The sequence below is a fragment of the Sardina pilchardus genome, chromosome 3 (genome assembly GCF_963854185.1).
Source record: "Sardina pilchardus chromosome 3, fSarPil1.1, whole genome shotgun sequence".
Classification (NCBI taxonomy): Eukaryota; Metazoa; Chordata; class Actinopteri; order Clupeiformes; family Clupeidae; genus Sardina; species Sardina pilchardus.
In genome coordinates this window covers 22,664,635-22,683,003 of record NC_084996.1, presented here as the reverse complement: position 1 = coordinate 22,683,003, position 18,369 = coordinate 22,664,635, and the positions used below count along the sequence as shown (strand labels likewise).

Genomic DNA, 18,369 nt, shown 5'->3' with positions numbered 1-18,369 from the left:
TATGTTGTTTAGCCTTTATGTTAGGGTGACCAGACGTCCCCGTTTGGGTTGTCTGTCCCTGGGAAGATACAGAAAAACTACCCATGTCCCTTTTGTTTTTTGAAGGTACAACTTGTACTTGACAACTTGATGTATTTCAATCAGATTGATAGTCAAGCTGAAAATGTCCCCTTTTTTCCACATTTTTGGGATGACGTAGGGCTCTACCCGGTTATGGTCTCGGACATCTGGTCACCATACTTTCAGTAGTGCGTGGATACTGGAGAAGGAGTAGGCTAGTGGGACGTAGGCCTGTGGGACGGCTTCTGAAATGTGTCTCATTCCCACTGCAGTCACTTGTTGTGAGTCACGCAGTGGTGATGGATTTAACAGCCTGATGGTATTTATGACTCACATCAGATTCGCAGTGGGGGCACTTGTGTCATCCCTGAAGTGGGTATGGTCACAACAGGGTTCAACTGGCCCTGAGAAACTGCTTCTCATCCGAAATAGCACAGGGGTGCGTTTCCCGAAAGCATCGTAAACCTACGATGATCGTAAAGTCCCTCTTACGACCGTCTTAAGATTTGCCGACTGTTTCCCGAAACCATCGTAGCTTAAGAGCATCGTGAAAACACTCGTAGATCTACGAGTGATCCAGAGTGCTCGTTACTGACTAAGAGCGTCGTAACGCTATGCCTCAGTGGAGTCACCAGCAGGATATGCAGGGGGATTACAACTAAGATTATAATGATCCAACTTACGTTACCATTCTTTATTGTATTTGCTTGTGATGATTCAGATTTTAGCATGCAAAATAGCATTCATTCAATGGACATAATGATGTTATCAAAACCGGACAAAAATAGCCTACAAACAAGTTAGGAAACGAGACGTCGCCAGAAAAGTTTGCCATTATCTTTTTTGTGTAGCCTTTTATTTTTTATGTTTTATTAGGCTTATGAGGTAAAAACAGAGAAAGGAATATGTGGCTATAGTCTGTGCTGCGTCAAAATCTAAGCCTAGGCTATGTTATTTAAGCCTAGGCCTATACATTTCCTCATTTTCTTATCAACCTCTTTATTCAAACGTGACACCTCGAAACATTATTGCACAGGCAGCACACCGTGCTCTCACAAGTAGGTTAGCAAAGAACTGGCATGAACGATGTAGGAATAGGCTAGCCAAAGCCTAATATGTTACATATCCTATCTAACAAACATAAAAACGGGGCAACAATCTAATGTTAAATAATAAAAAGTATGTATGCCTGTGTGTGGTACTGTATATGGCCTAGGCTACTTGGAATGCTTACATGCAGATGTCAAAGGTTTTCTATTCTCGTATTGATGTGAATTAATGTATAGATCCGAAGTTCAGACGGTAGGCTTAGCTGTGACGTGCAGTCACCTGACATCACCATCACTCAAATTAGGGGATATTTCAGAACTTTTCTCGTGGACAGCTCCCTTAAGAGCATCGTAAGATCAATGCACGCGCGTTCACGCTACGAGCATGTTCGGGAAACAGTCGGCAAATCCTAACGATCGATCTTAAGATGAATCGTAGAAAACCCTCGTAAGAGTGTCTATCCATCGTTATCGGGAAATGCACCCCAGGTCTGTGGGTCAAGCTGAGCAATCTTTACTGCAAACTCTTGATACTTTCTGTGCATCATTAGGTGTGATGGTATTGTATGTCATGTGGTGCTATAGTCTCGCCACAGGGTGGCACTGTGTTGTGTTTCTGCAGTTAATACCTCAGCCATGTTGTTTCAGTCTGACACGTGCTGTCTGGTTGGGTCAAAAAAGTAATTATTCATACGATTAAATAATGTAATTTAATGCTGTACAAAAGAACTCGAGGCGTCGCCAAACGAGTGATTTCAAGATCTGATGTGAACAGTTTAAACACATTACAGTAAGCGGGGAGGGACACTAAGCATGCACTTACATCTTTAATGAACAAACCAAACAATTCATTAGAAATGAGAGCAGTGTCAAACAAGACTTTTAAAAAGCCACCTTATTACAAAAGCATCAGCACATGAGCAAACAGCAAGCCTAAGCCATCAGCAATATACTGCATTTCGCTGTGGAGCAGAAGAGACAAGGCTACATAAGGATGACGTGGGGTGCCTCTCATTTGGTGGTTTATACACCCTCCCTTCCTTCCTCGCTCGATCCTCGTCCTCACTGATCTTGATGAAGAATGATGGGGCGGCAACAATGGGATAGTCTATCCAGTGTTATAATTTAGATGGGAACGAGCCTCGGGTTTGAGAGGCACCCATGGCCGTATCTCTGGGGACTAGAGCATGCTCAGCTGTTGAGGAGAATGGCCCTGGAGCAGGTTACGATCCCACATGGCCATCACTGGAAATCTGTAGTGTCACAGTTAGTCACGCCGAATTTAGCCACTAACACGGACAGCTTTCTCGCTTCAATAGACGACTCGAATGACTGCAGTTCACAAAGCTGAGTGAAACTGATCCGAGCAGCAGGAGCAAGTGCACACACACAAAACTCGAAAACTTCCCATGCCGTGTTTCTCTTATTTAGTCCAGCCTGCGCACAGGCTTCCCAGATGTAGAAGCAAATGTACAAATGAAGCACATCAGCAGAGGGATGCACACATGAGAGTTGGCTCTGAGGAGTGGAAGTCTACAAATGAATGGATGGACACACCCTGTTGTACAGCCTTGGCTGCCTCCGGGAAAGTAACCTGTTTTGACTGGGAACAAGGAGCTCTAAATTGAACACTTATGAAGATGATGTGTTTTGATAGCATCTTTAAAAGCAGTCTGTGCATGAGGACTTCAGACACGAACTGTGTGTGTGTGTGTGTGTGTGTGTGTGTTTGGAAAAGGAATGCTTTACTCTATGGCATGATGACTCACAAACAATACTTCCTACAACAGAGAAATAGAAAATGCCCACCTGAGGGACTGTAACTGTGTTTTCATGGACAGAAGCCTATTCATATACATGCAGACACAAGCTCTCAGCGTTGAACACAGCCAGACAAACACATGAAACTACTCAATGAAGGCACGTTAGAGGGAAGTGTGTGTGTGTGATTGTGTTTGTGTATGTGTCTGTGATTGCGTTTGTGTGTGTGTGTCTGTGACTGTGTTTGTGCATGTGTGCGTATGAGATTATGTTTGTGTGTGTGTGTGTGTGTGATTGTGTTTGTGTGTGTGTGTCTGTGACTGCGTTTGTGCATGTGTGCGTATGAGATTATGTGTGTGTGTGTGTGTGTGTGATTGCGTTTGTCTGAGAGTGTGTGTGTTGTGGAGGGAGTCTGGTGAGTAGGAGTATGTTGCCCTACTGGGGCACTCACACTCTAGCCCTTCTCAAATTACCAGTGAGAAAGAGAAGATATATCAAGCAAGCACACACACTCACACACTCTCTCTCTCTCCCTCTCCTTCATGTAGGAGAACACACATTCTGTCATGCACACTTCTGTTGTTGCATGAACACCAGTTCAGAACAACACACATACATACACACGCACACACCCTTAATCAACTACACTTTTTACCCAATTGTGGTAGGGATCACTGGTCATGGCCACTGTGTAATGGTTGCACTGACCTTGGTGAATGAAGACGACCCCCCCCACACACACACACACACACACACCCACCCTGCTGTGCCATTTCACCTACATACCCCTGCAGTGGTGACTCCACGGAGGGTTGGCAATGTTTGTCCCGAAGGTTATCCAAACAGAGCCCTGTCCTGTCCGCACGCAGGCGCAAAGCAGCGCAGCGCAGGGCCACTCTGGGTCAGCGCCAGACGGCAGACCTGACAAGACTCAACGCGCATTTGATCCCAATTACACCGCCAGCATTCACTGGCAAAGTCCCAGACATCCTAAAGTCCACGTCTTAGCGGGGACTTCATCCAGCAGTGAATCTAGTCTTTCGAGTAGAATCAAGTCGTGTATTTTGTGGCATGTAAATATACCCAACTCATTACAAATGAACAGATCTCGTTGGTCTGACAGAATAATGTTGCATCTGTCATTTCCACTCATATCTGTTCCTGCTCATCTAGACTGATCTGTACTCATATACAGTATGTACAGTATTATAAATGCACAGCCCATGAAGTGTGTGTGTGTGTGTGGAGGGGGGTGCATATGTAGACGTCAAAGCAATATGATCCTTGACCTCTCCCTTAGAACCCAAAAGAACACCTGTCGCAGAACAGGTCCCTGGAACATTCCAGAGCTGTCATTTCTAAGGTGGAGTTACGCCTCTTGGGGAGGTGTGGGGATATACGACTCCGCAGACATGTGATGAGCCATTTTAGCATGACCTTCTTCACATCTCCACAGACGATAACACTAATAAATACTGCAAGTAAAACTGGTGTAAACAGCAGAGGTCACTTTCACTCAGACTTAAGACGTGGGTTATATAGCGTCTGGTTGGGTGAAGAAGGCAGTCAGAGAGACTGGACATACAGTATGATCAGGGGTGGAAAAGCTTCGGAAGTAAGTGGAAGTCCAACCATTCACTTAAACCAGCTGATTCTAATTCGCAACAACTCTTCAGCCAGGTAGAGCAGCTAATTGGTGAAATCACCTGTGTTAAGTGCACAGGTAGATCCAATACGTGGTTGGACTTTTTATTTTCTGAAGCAGGACTTCTCCACCTCTGCATATGAGCAGGTGAGGGGGCCAGGGGAATGGAGAGGGCAAAGGTAGGCCTTCCACATGGACACACACAGGCTAGCAGCAGGATGGTTAGTGATGGACCCACGATGCTCTCACTCGCTCTGGTAAGGAGGTTCAACGGAGAGAAGAGCAGAATACTCTGACATGGTCTGTACGGCAGTAATTCCATAGTAAATGTAGAATTCCATAATACTAAAGAGCAATTCAAATAACACATGCCCACGTTCATGCGGAAAATACACTCATACACACACTCACACACACACACGCACACACACATACATACATACCAACTCAAAACATGAACAGGGTTTACAAGCAATAATGGTTCCTGGCATCAGAAAATGAAAAAAAAAGTCTGTACAGAGAAATTCACATTAGTCCAGCACAAAATACAACACCCACACAAATGAATACATTCGACTGGCTGCCCTTGGACTCAAGACAGCCTCACCACCTCCCACCACCGGACCTCAAATCCCATCAAGAACTTAATATACCGTCAGCCAACCAGCCGACCTCACGTTCCTCTGTGTGTGTTCACACCTCACGTTCCTCTGTGTGTGTTGTGTCTGCCTTGTCTGCTCCTCTGAGTCCAGACAGTGTCTGGGTCCTCTCTGGGTTGGCGGGGCTGAACTAGTGATGGCAACAGGGCTTGCTCTCCCATCCACCTGCCACACACACACACACACACACACACATATCCCACTCAGCCCACTCCCAGACATCACTGGGCTCAGCTGCGTGGCCATTTTCTCCTGGTGGTGGTGGTGGAGGTGGTTGGCGTATGGGGCTCTGGTGTCTGTTAAGCACTTCTGTTTCTGTGTGTCCGAGTCCAGACTCCACGGGTCCGAGTGACCACGCACATTTCATCATCTTAGGGGGTACACATGGGGTCATTTCATCATCTTAGGGTCGACACGTGGGGTCAGGGTGGGGTCACGGTGGATGTCTGTCATCTACACACCCTCCAGAGTTCATGATGAAGCTGCTATGCAGTGACAGCAGCACGTAGTCACGTACTCTAATCAGACCGTAAAGAAAACAAGAAGACAATAAGAACAAAGGTGAGTGCACGTCCACCGCATGGGCAGTTGTCTGTGCGCGTCCGTAAGTGAGTATATTGTCTGACATTTGAGGAGGTCGCTGAGATGGAGAGGGGAGCGGGTCCGAGTGTTTGTCATGAATAACAACAGTAGTCTCTCGCTCTCTCACACACACACACGCGCACATTTCTGTTGAAATGGAAGGTCTCTACGAGCCAGCGACGTGTGAGTGTGTTGCGCTCTCATCTCTATGGAAATAAAATAGGGTCTCTGGAAAGGTTAGCACAGTGTGTTTGTGTGTTTGAGTGTGAGTGAGAGAGAGAGATAGATAAGGACAGTCTAAGGGTGTGTGTGTGTGCGCGTGTGTGAGTTGGTGTATGTGTGTGTGTGAGTTTGACTGTGTGTGTGTCCATGTGTGTGTCTCATCTGTATGCTAATGAGAAGGCTGTGGGGGATTAGGGAGGTGATCATGAGCCTCGTCGGCTACCCTATGGAAAGGTCACACACCCGCACGCATGCCACTGCCCCTTATGGATAAAACACACACACATCATGGATCCGCACGCATGCCACCCCCCTTATGGATAAAACACACACACACACACACACACATCAGAGGCAGCCGAGGGGGCAGGGCCACCCATCTGTAGACGCTCATATGTTAATGGTTTAACATGGCGTGCCTAATTTATTCTCCCGATTATCTGATCTGAACTAACAACCTCAACATTCAGCTTTGTTTTTCTACATGTGTGTATACCTCTGTCTGTGGCGACTGGTATGCCACAATGTCCTGTAATATACTGTTCACAGCATATGTGTGTGTGTGTGTGTGTGTGTGTGTGTGTGTTCCAGAATTGGCCACTTAGCCACCTGAAGATCCACAATAACAACCTCACCTCCAAAGAGGACCATCATACTCAATTCATACTTGAGTGATGGTGTGTTTGTGTTTGTGTTAATGTCTGTGTGTCTGTTTATCAATCCATACTCAAATTTGAGTGATCGCTGATGGTGTGATTGTCTTTGTGTGTGTGTGTGTGTGTGTGTGTGTGTGTGTTCCAGACTTGGCCACATGAGCCACCTGTAGATCCACCATAACAACCCCATCCCCAAGGAGGACTCTGAGTGATGGTGTGTGTCTGTGTTTGTGTGTCTGTCTTTCTGTCTATCTATCTATCCATCCATACTCGAGTGATTGCTGATTGTGTGTGTGTGCGTGCGTGCGTGTGTGTATGTGTGTGTGTGTGTGTGTGTGTGCTAGATGCTAGATGCTGGTCTGCAGGTCTCCGTTGAGCAGCGTGCTCTGGGTGTCGGTGGGGTCGTTCATCATGCGCGACTTGTCCTGCTGGCTGTTGCTGTGTGTGTGTGTGTGTGTGTGTGTGTGTGTGTGTGTGTGTGTGTGTGTGTGTGTGTGTTTGTGTGTGTGTGTGTGTGTGTGTGTGAGCTAGATGCTGGTCTGCAGGTCTCCGTTGAGCAGCGTGCTCTGGGTGTCGGTGGGGTCGTTCATCATGCGCGACTTGTCCTGCTGACTGTTGCTGCGCTCCACCTCCTCCAGCGCCCCGGCGGACCTCCGCAGGCACAGAACGTTCTGGAAGCTCTTCTTGAAGTTCTCCGACAGGAAGGCGTAGAGGATGGGGTTGGCGCAGGAGTTGGCGTAGCCGAGCACCACCACGCAGGCGAAGGTGTTGCGCAGCGCCGGCGTGCTGCTGAGGCTGCCCGTCACCGAGGTCACGTTGAACACGTAGAAGGGCAGCCAGCAGAAGACGAACACCGCCACCACGATGGACACCATGCGCGTCACCTTGCGCTCCGAGCGCTTCCGCTTGCTCGAGCCCACGCGGATGCCCGACGACTTCACCTGCACAGGTGAGAGATCAAACAAAGATTCTCACATTATCAAGTCAGGTGAAGAAGGCTGCCTATTTATACATAACAATTTACACATTATCAAGTTAGGTGAAAAAGGCTGCCTATTTATACAGTACATAACGATTTACACATTATCAAGTTAGATGAAAGAGGCCTTCTATTTTAAGACTAACATTATCAAGTTAGATGAAAGAGGCCTTCTATTTTAAGACTAACATTATCAAGTTAGATGAAAGAGGCCTTCTATTTTAAGACCAAGATTTCCACATTATGAAGTTAGATGAAAAAGGCCTTCTGTTTATAGATTAAGATTTCCAAATGATCAAGTTAGATGAAAGAAGTGTTCTATTTAAGACTATGATTTCCACATTATGAAGTTAGATGAAAGAAGGCCTTCTATTTGCAGATTAAGATTTCCACATTATCAGGTTAGATGAGAGAAGCCTTCTATTTTAAGACTAAGATTTCTTCATCATTATGATAGATGACAGGCCTTCTGTATATAGACCAACATGGAGGTCTGGCCTGTGTACAAACACTGTGTTTAAACACATACACAAACACACACACACACACACACACACACACACACACACACACACACACACACACACACACACACACAGACCAGACAGCTGGAGGACCACAGGGAGCAATAAGCTGATTATAAAAAAAGATTCTACATGAAATAAATAAAATTCAGATACAAACAGTATGTCAGAGGTGTTAGTGTTATAGATATACACAAAGTGGTGTTCAACCCCTAGTGCTATAGGCAGGGGCATCTCCCACGGCAGCCAATCAAGAAGCAGTCTTTGTGGGCTAGTGGCCAATCAACTAGCAGTCTTTATGGGCGAAAACATCACCAACGGCAACGGAGCAGCCTTTACGGGCGAAAAAACATCACCAACTGAGCAGCCTTTCGAGAGCTTCTCACGGGGGCTGTCAAGCAGGAAATGAATAATGAGTCCCATCTCGATGGATAACAAAGGAGATCTTATTAGTCTCAGGGATCTTAATCCCTTATGATCTGTCAGCAGGGGACCCAATCAACACATTATTTATGTTCTTCAATTATGAAAACAAAAGGTGAGGGGCAATGGATTCAACATCCACAAGTGCAACGCGTATTCGATTAAATTCATATTGTTAGAAATCAAGGCCTTTGTATCGGTTCTTCAAAAATATGAACAGACACTTTGAGAAGTGATTTAACAAAGGCCATTAGCGATGCCATGCCTCTCCGGTGCGATTGGGTGGTTAACTGAAATGACACAACCCTCCCATCACAAACACTGTGGTGATCCGGTCCTCTCAAACACACTTGCAGAATATCTGAAACCATTAGCAGTGCCATCACACTTAATCTCATTACTTAGCAGTCTTTTCAGAAAGCACAGCTGACAGATAGATCATGCTCTAAAAATAAGACTGTGTCCTTACGCCTACATGCCCACCCACGTATTAAAGCACACCAGATTCATGTCCTGGACATCACTTCATGACTAAATGGCAATAGCATAGGCCTATCTGCACATCTTTTCCCACTAATATAGTACTGAATCATTCATATTTGCCTCATGCTATTACTTGGCTAAAAAAGGTCATCTAATTTCTATCTCTAAAAGTTCATGTTGACTGATATTTTAGCAGACGCTTCTAATCCAATATGACACATTAATTCATTCCAATGACATTCATTTTTAGTGAATTTGAGGTTTTATCACATTAGCAACTTTTCTTTTAAATTGCAGCCAGTTATTCTTTTACAGTTACTGTCTGTTATACTCATGTGGCATCTGATGACTTCCTGTTTCCTGTGATATTATTTCCCTCTACATGAAGGTCATAACTATCACTTCATCAGCCCAATCCTGTCTTTCAGCTCTTTTTCTCTCTCATCAACATCCACAGCAGGACTAACGTCACTGGACTACTGCCAGAGGCTAATCTCAAACACTGAGATGCTAACTCTGATAGCAGCGATAATAATACGCGTAAGAGCAACGCAAGACACAGGGTCAGGTCTGGCCAATTCATCAGCAGACTGAACAACTGAACTGGATTTACTCTGTGAGCCTTTAATCTGAGTAAATCTGTGAATTCCTGAGCTAAAAGATCAAATCTTGCTTTCTGGATATTCTCCTAATCCTCCTTTTCTTCAATGTTGACATTATTATCATCATCATCATCATCGTCGTCATCGCCATGGATCTGTTGCTAGGGTGTCACTTTCAGGCCAAACTGAATGCTTGTGTGCTCTTACTCACTTGGTCAAATAAAGCTGATTCTGATCATCGTCATCATCACCATCATTATGACTGATTATGTCACTAACATAATCATCATCATCATCATCATCTTTACTAACTCTGTCATCACCACACTCTTCATCATCATCATCATCACCATCATTATCACTGTCATTATCATCATCATCATCATCATCATCACAATCATCTTTACTAACTCTATCATCATCATCATAATCCTCATTATCATCATCACCATCATTATCACTGTCATCATAATCACCATCATCTTTACTAACTCTATCATCATCACACTCTTCATCATCGTCCTCATCACCATCATTATCACTGTCACTAACATAATCATCACCATCATTATAACTGTCATCATAATCACCATCATCTTTACTAACTCTATCATCATCACACTCTTCATCATCGTCATCACCATCATTATCACTGTCAACATAATCACCATCATCACAATCATCTTTACTAACTCTATCATCATCATCACCACCGTCTCTATATCACTATTATAATCATCAGTGTAAGTGAATGTGAATGTGCTTGATGGTAATGAGCAGGATCATGATGACCAGTGTAAGTGAGAGCATTTCTAAGTGTAAGTGAATGTGCTTGGTGGTAATGAGCAGGATCATGATTATCAGTATAAGTGAATGTGAATGCGGTTCGTGCTCACCTTGATGATGATAATCAGTATAAGTGGGAGCATCAGGATCATGATTATCAATGTAAGTGAATGTGCTTGATGATAATGAGCAGAATCATGAAAGATCAGAGTAAGTGAATGTGCTTGGTGGTAATGAACAGGATCATGAAAGATCAGTGTACGTGAATGTGAATGCAGTTGGTGCTCACGTTGATGATAATGTGCACTGTAAGAGAATGTGAAGGTGTGTGGTGCTCACCTTGATGATGATGAGCAGGTAGCAGAGGCAGATGACCAGCAGGGGCAGGAAGAAGCCGAGCAGGAAGGTGTAGAAGATGAAGGCGGTGTAGTAGGCCTCCTGCGGCTCGGGCCACACGATGGTGCACGACTTGTTGCTGTTCAGCCCGCTGTAGATGATGACGGGCAGGTTGACCAGCAGCGACACCGCCCACACCGCCAGGTTGATGGTCTTGGCCACGCGCGGCTTGCGCCACCTGGTGGACTTGATGGGGTGCACCACGGCCAGGTAGCGGTCGATGCTCATGACGGTCAGGCAGAAGATGCTGGTGAACTGGTTGAAGGAGTCGACGGTCATCACCACGCGGCACAGCGCCAGGCCGAAGGGCCAGTGGACGAGCGCCAGCTGCAGCGCGATGAAGGGCAGCCCCAGCATGAAGAGCACGTCGGCCACCGCCAGGTTCAGGATGTAGATGTTGGTGACCGTCTTCATCTTGGCGTAGCGCAGGATCACGTAGATGACCAGCGTGTTGCCGCACAGCCCCACCGCGCACACCACGAAGTACAGGATGGTGATGACCACCGTGGTGCGCTGGAAGTCCGCGTCCATGTCCGTGTCGTTGTTGTTGTGCGGCTGCGACTCGTTGGACATCGGCAGGAAGCCGCTGTCGTACAGGACCGGATCGCTGAGGTTGGGCGGGGGGGACAGGAGCAGCCAACCGTCCTCCATGATGTCACACTGAGGTCACTTCCTGAACAGAGTCCTGAGCGGCGTCATGCCTGGCAACAAGAGTAAAGTTAGTAAAAGTGGCGTCCGCGCCTTTGTCTTTCTTTGTGTGTCGCTTGGTGCGTAACTCCAAAAAATAGTGAATTCAGAGAAAGAAAAGAAGTCGCACACAAAAGCTGAATTATGAAGAACTTGTATTGAAAACATAAACCGAAATATATATTGAGCCAAAGACAGAAAAAATGGGAAACAAACGTTTCGGGTCTAGCTCATCATCAGCATTCCCTATTGAAAAGGCATCAAGAGTATAAATGCATATGTCACTATAAGAGCAGGAATGGTATGTCACAACAAGAGTACGAATGGCCTTCATCATTCATCACCAGTGCTTCCTACTGTCAAACCATGAAAACCAAGACACACACCATTCTAGCGAGTTCTTGCTACTAACGTAGTTTTGTAAGCTGTCTATGTTAAACATTGGTAAACATTGTTTTCAAGTGACAACCGTTGCTAAGGGAAAAAGTCATGTTTAACCAAAGATCTTAGAGCAGAGTGCGGGTCTTTGCTTTCAACAGCACTCACGGTTAGCTTATGTTTGAAATGGTAGGCTATTACTGATTACAGTATTTACTTTTTCAATTTGCAGTTTTTAATGGAAAATACTGCCATTTCCATGGATTTCTTCGTGTTCAAGAGATGATGGTACGCGTTCTGAACACTGACGTCGATGATATTTATCCAGTAGAGGAGTTGTTTTGGGACTAGTTGTTATGGGCTGCTTACATCTCAGTGTCAGTGTTTCTTCAGCTTATATGTGCCTTTTGCTATAGACCAGGTTTTTCTTGGTCAGTGGTACTATGATTTTTGGAGGGTGTAAGATAGCGGTTTTTACCTCACCTTATGTTGCTAATTGCCACACCCCTGGGTGCAAGGTTATATACTGTACAAGTGGAGCACATGGCTAAAAAGTTGTCCCTTTATTGAGTGTAAGATAAGACAGCGTTGTCCACCGAGTGTAAGGGCCCCAAATGTGAGATGAGAAGAACTAACTAAGGACATTATGGGACATGTTACAAATACTGACACACCCTTCAAACGTTATATAATATAAACTATACAATAGTATATATAATAACTGAATATGACAGATTTTTTTGTATTCTACCATCTGGTCATGAAAGCCTGTGTAGATTTGTTTTGTTTGTTGTGACATGGCAGGCAAATGTACAGCTTTCTCCTCGGTCAATGCTGGGCTGTTGAAGAAGCATTTATATGATCTAGACCGCTGCTTTTGACATTGTGGTATAAAAACATTCGGTCAGGCTGGTCAAAAAACTGTATCCAGGTTCGTATTTTTGAAACCAAAAGACCAATGAAAATATTGTGGGCCTGCACCATTTTCTCAACAAATGGGATATGTGACTGAGGGCCAAAATGCTGTGCTGTGGAACACAAAGAAGTGGTCACCCTAGACGCTGGCACTGACACAAACATGAAAGGTGTATTGGTAGGGCTGAGAAAATGTGTGTGTGTGTGTGTGTGTGTGTGTGTGTGTGTGTGTGTGTGTGTGTGTGTGTGTGTGTGTGTGTGTGTGTGTGTGTGTGTGTGTGTGTGTGTGCGTGTGTGTGTTTCTCTCTGTATCTCTCTCTGTGTTTGTGAGTGTGTGTGCGTGTGTGTGTGTGAAGGGGGGATCTGCCCGACACTGTGAGTATGAGTGTGAGACAGCACATGAATCAGCTCTGAGGGTGGTGAACGACACACTCACACACACACACACACACACACACACACACACACACACACACACACACGAGAAGAGGGAGCAGGGCTGGGCCTGCCAGCTGCCGTCTGCTTGGCTGGCTGCTGGATGAATGAGACTGAAAAGTCTGAGGAGAGAATAGAAGCAAAGTGAACCCTGGAGGAGGGAGGGAGAGAGGGATGAGGGAGGGAGGGAGAGGGGGATGAGAGAGATAGGGAGGGAGGGAGAGGGGGATGATGGAGAGAGTGAGGGAGGTAGGGAGTGAGGGAGAGGGAGAGGGAGAGAGAGGGGGATGAGGTAGAGAAGAGCTGCTGATTAGACTCATAAGATCTGGGGGTATGTGTATGTGTGTGTGTGTGTGTGTGTGTGTGTTCGTGCTTGTTCCACAATTGGCCAGAATTGTGTGTGTGTGTGTGTGTTCGTGCTCGTTCCACAATTGGCCAGAATTGTGTGTGTGTGTGTGTGTGTGTGTGTGTGTGTGTGTTGCACTCAGATGGGAGTGGAAAGGAACTGAGCAGCCCAGCTGAATGAGGCAGGTGAGAACTCTGATCAGGTCCAGTGAGGGGATTCAATGTGAAGAGTTGAGATGCAAACCCCTCTACGCTCTCTCACCACTTGTCTTTTAAATGAGCATTTGTGTTGGTCTTTGCCAACTAACTGTTATTTCAGATCAGGAAGAGAGTGGTATCTAGCAGGTTTTGTAGTGAAATTATTTAATTGATGCACAATATGTGTGGAGAGTCTCATATTTATTTGTTGACAAATGTGCCGTTTAGAGGCTTTTGCATCTGAACTGTTGGTATTTAGAAGCAGGATTTGGCCTGTGAGGAATCTGAATGAGATTGAGTGCAGCCGCATTTGCCAGATGAGGAATCCAAATCAGATAAAATGCAGGGATAGCCTGCTATATGGAGGAGCAGGATTTGGCAGATGAGGAATCTGAATCAGATCAAATGCAGGGATAGCCTGCTATATGGAGGAGCAGGATTTGGCAGGAGTGAAGAACTGCAGGAACTGAAGGGTTAAATGACAAATATGTGGCAAATGACACACATATTCGGTATATGTACTCTTGACCCTATGGAACAGTGGGAGTTCTGTTGCAATCTCTGCTCTGTGTATCTTAGTGGAGGAATCTATGCATGAGTGGGTGAGTGAGTGAGTGAGTGAGTGAATGAGAGGGAAAAGAAGACTGTACATAATTGCTAATACAGCATAGAACACTAGTGAACACTTTGCATGAAGCTATGGTCAGTAGGCCTAATTAAGTCACCCATGGAGGAGATGAGACAAACATATTAAACAGAGAAGGTGATAGAGAGAGAATGAGAGAAAGAGAAAGGAGGGGGGTGGTATTGTCTTCTCCTCCCTTGGGCCTTAATAGTCTAACTTTAATTTATGAGAGGGCGTGTTTCCAATCAATCAGTTCAACTTAAGTAATTGAAACAGAGGAGGCGCACGACGCGTGGTATTTGGGGCGGTGACGCAGGCATAAATATGAAAGCAACAGGTTTCATAATCTAATTCCCAAAACCAAACGCGTAATTCATTCTATATTCATAAACGCAGGAGGCTCAGAGCGCCCACAGTAAATGTCATCGGAGGGGTATTCATATGGTGCATTGAACAATATGCAGCCCATATTGATTAGGAGTAAAGGCCTGCACTGGTTCCCAGCGTCACCGGTCACAGGGGCCATTAGTGAGCTTTGCCCAGAGCATTCTCGTGACAAATGAGGGCGCGTTGAACATCAGCGACCGTTGTCAACTTTTTGTGTTCGGCATTAAGTTCCGTCTGTTTCTGTAATGTAACATTTTTTTTTACATCATCCTCATCCCACTATCAATCAGCAGGACATCAGCCCGACCTGATATCAGGATCCTGCAGGCAGTCTCTCTGCGTGTCCGTTGTCAGGTGCAAGCCTCCGGACAAGCTGGTGCGTGTGGCTGGAGCTTGCGATAAGCGCAGAGCGCAAATAGACTACACCAGAAAGCGACGTGTTGGGCAAATACACCTACATCCGTTGGGGATTGTTTGTAGTGTACAACAGCCGTTTATAAGAATGGATGTAATTGCTTTGAGTCAAAGGGGAATTCTCTCCCATAAGACTTGTTTATCGTGGCTTCACCTGAAAAACTTCCACTCTTCCAGAACAGTCGTAAACAGACTTTCCCTAACCACAACATTATGTTTAATACAATTAACATTTGAGAAATGAAAGGCAATGATTTGCTGTAGACCACATTTTTTAGACTATAAAAAAATAGATTCAACACGTTATTTAATTCGTTTTTTTTTGTTCAAAGCGAAATACTCGAGAACAAATGAATTATCAGGAAGATTCGTGAGCAGAAACTTAGGACTTAAAAATTAACCATTTATTTGAGTGTGTTGTTTAAATATTTAACCTCTTATTTCAACATCAAGGGAATGAACTGCAGATTTATCAGTGAACGGTCTAAACCCCGTCTTCGTGTTCAATAGATTTGTCTTACCTTATGGCTTGAAATGACTCCAATTTTCGGTATTTCCGTTATTCCGGTATTAGGGTTGTGCAATACACTTCTATCAGCATGAAGCGGACGGATTCAGTCCCTAAATCCATTACTAATCAACCGTCTTCGCCGCCTTCATCTCTAACCTCAAGTCCGTCACTGCTGCAATTTCTTGTCTGCTTAAAAACAGTTTAACACTTGTTTGTTTGTTTTATTCATCCGAGAATGATTCCACCTTCCAAGTGAATGACAAATAAATGACAAACTTTATCAGTCGAATCCAATTTGTAGTGGTGCTCTAGTTACAAACATCACAGAGTGACAGTGTCAGCGATCTACAGACACAGACGAAGGGAGAGAGAGAGCGCGCGAGAGAGAGCGAGAGGGAGAGAGAGCGCTTGAGCGACAGAGCGACTCGTGTCTCTGATCATCACACAGCCACGCATACTTGCAGCATAAGCTACACTTCATGTTACAGACAGTTATCGATTTTGTTTAGGAAAGGGGCGGAGGTCAATGTTTAAAATCTAACTTTCCGAATGAAATGGGGAAATGGAAACCAATAAAATGCAATTATTGTAGGCCATCTACAGGTGGAATATCTTAATGGGATATACAATCCTTATTGCGCATGTGTTGTGCAAATGCTGTTGTAATGATTCATTCTGTTGGCTAACGTGAGTTCAAAGCGAGTGTTGTGAAATTTGGTCCCTCTGACGACAGAAGAGCGAACAAAGTCAAAGAGCCAAGCTCTTTCCCACAGTTGGTGATAGAAAATGACCTCGGCGAACCAGTTAACCCTCTCCAAACCAATGGGTCCCTACGTGCGCGACGTGCACGCATTGATTTGAATGTTCAAACAATAGCAAAACAATATATTTAAAGAAAGGGGCGTCTGTCTCGAGCGAGAGAGTAGCCTACAAGACAGAGGAGTGCAAAAGTTAGATTTCCTGCCAGATTTACCACCCAAGTAGCCACTGTGAAAGAGTAGGCCTAACCCATGACATAAACTCGCCTGACAATACCAAAATGTAATTTTCTCCTGTCGAACTTTAACACACTATTATAATATTATAATATACATCCACTGTCCAATGCAATACAAGTTATATCAACAGACTACATTATTTGACTTGTAGTAACTTCCCTGCTCTGTAGCACCTCACCTTCAAACTGCCATCAGCTCCCTCATCATCATGTGCTGTCTATAGCCTCCTAAATAGTTTATTTTACAGAACAATGCAGGTATAAATTGGACCCCAGTCATCCTAGTCCTATTGCATTAGACATCAGTGCTGTTCCAATGCATAGCGTGTACTGCATCATGTGTAGGTATACTGATACCATTTCCCCCCCAAAAAAATGCACACTTAAAAGTTCCCTATTCAACACGAAACTCCTCCTGAATGTTTTAACATTGGCACAGAGAATAATTGTATGAGTCGTCATCCTACCTGCTCCTGTGATAAAGTAGGTTTCAACTTTGAGCCATCCACTGTCCTCAGCCTCAGCCTCAGCTATTCACTGAGGGATCCCTGTCATCTGTCTTTGATTCAGGTATTATATAGTCTGTCGCTGTGCGTCTCTATTCCATCAGCAGACAGGTGAGGACAAAGCCACGCCTGAAAGTGCTGGAGAGCGCTTGTGCTGAGCCTCACTTTAGTAGTCCTGTCCTGAGGCCAGAGACAGTTACATGATCCTAGTTCTGGAACTGGAGCTCGGCCTCTCAGAGACCATTTGACAAGCTTTTCACCAGAGACAATGGATCTTTTAACACACTTTCACCCTTTAAGTTGTTCCTTTTGTTACTTTTTGATAAACACTTACTTGTTGAACCCCAATGCCAGCGGTTTTTGTTTGAAAGCAACGAGCAGCAAAATTGCCTTCGATTCCAGTCCTTCTGATCAATTTGAAATAACTTTAATTACCCAGGGGACTTACCTTCCCTTCTCCTTCCTCTCTATGGATCTTTCCTTGGACGTGTTTCTCTTGCACAGGGACATGTCTATTCATCAGGCATTATACTGTGGCCACAGCCAAGCTTGTGGGTTGTGTGGGCTTTGCAGTGGTCTTGTAATAACTAACAATTGGGTGACAGAGTGCATAAATAAAGCAGATGGGGATGGATCTGATGCAGCACGTCCCTCTCCGTGTCCCCTTGGGCAGGGGAAACCCAGTCGAGGTTAACCTCTGGTCCGCATTGTCCGCCACAGATCATAAAATACTAACACAGAGCACTCTTGCGGTTGTTTTTGGCTGATGCAGAAGTCAGGCAAAGGTTTCTCTCCAGCACAACACATGGGGATTATGTCATGTGTCACTGACACGCAGATATACGCACAGCCACTTAGCTGCACACAGGATCCCTGGGAAAGCACAAATAAACCTAAACATGACCCCCTCACACACTGACATCTGTTTTCTTTTTTTTTTTTACCATGGGGGGCCGGAGCAGAGGCATTTTAAGACAAAATGATGTTTGGGTGTTCAAAGAGCACTGTGGAAAAAGGCAAAAACATGGAATGCCAGAACAAGGGTAGCCCTTTCCAAATATATGTTTATATGTGCAATCTAGCTGTTTGCAGAGAGCATTTGGTCTAATTAACATGTTGTTATCCATTGGAAATGAAGGAACAC

General features: G+C 44.9%; 1 protein-coding gene across 2 annotated transcripts; it reads right to left on the bottom strand.

The window, feature by feature from the left end:
* Window positions 1-1,805: 1,805 nt before the first annotated feature.
* On the bottom strand, window positions 1,806-17,797 carry LOC134077079 (somatostatin receptor type 2-like). 2 transcript variants are annotated; one of them, XM_062532468.1, is made up of 3 exons: window positions 17,674-17,797; window positions 10,771-11,528; window positions 1,806-7,575 (listed from the first exon to the last, which is right to left on the bottom strand). In XM_062532468.1, the coding sequence occupies exons 2-3, from the start codon at window positions 11,476-11,478 to the stop codon at window positions 7,162-7,164; spliced, it is 1,122 nt and encodes a 373-aa protein (XP_062388452.1). In that variant the 5' UTR covers window positions 11,479-11,528; window positions 17,674-17,797; the 3' UTR covers window positions 1,806-7,161. The 2 variants fall into 2 exon arrangements, with proteins under 2 accessions (XP_062388452.1, XP_062388451.1); XM_062532467.1 differs by lacking the exon at window positions 17,674-17,797 and adding an exon at window positions 15,733-16,249.
* Window positions 17,798-18,369: the final 572 nt, after the last annotated feature.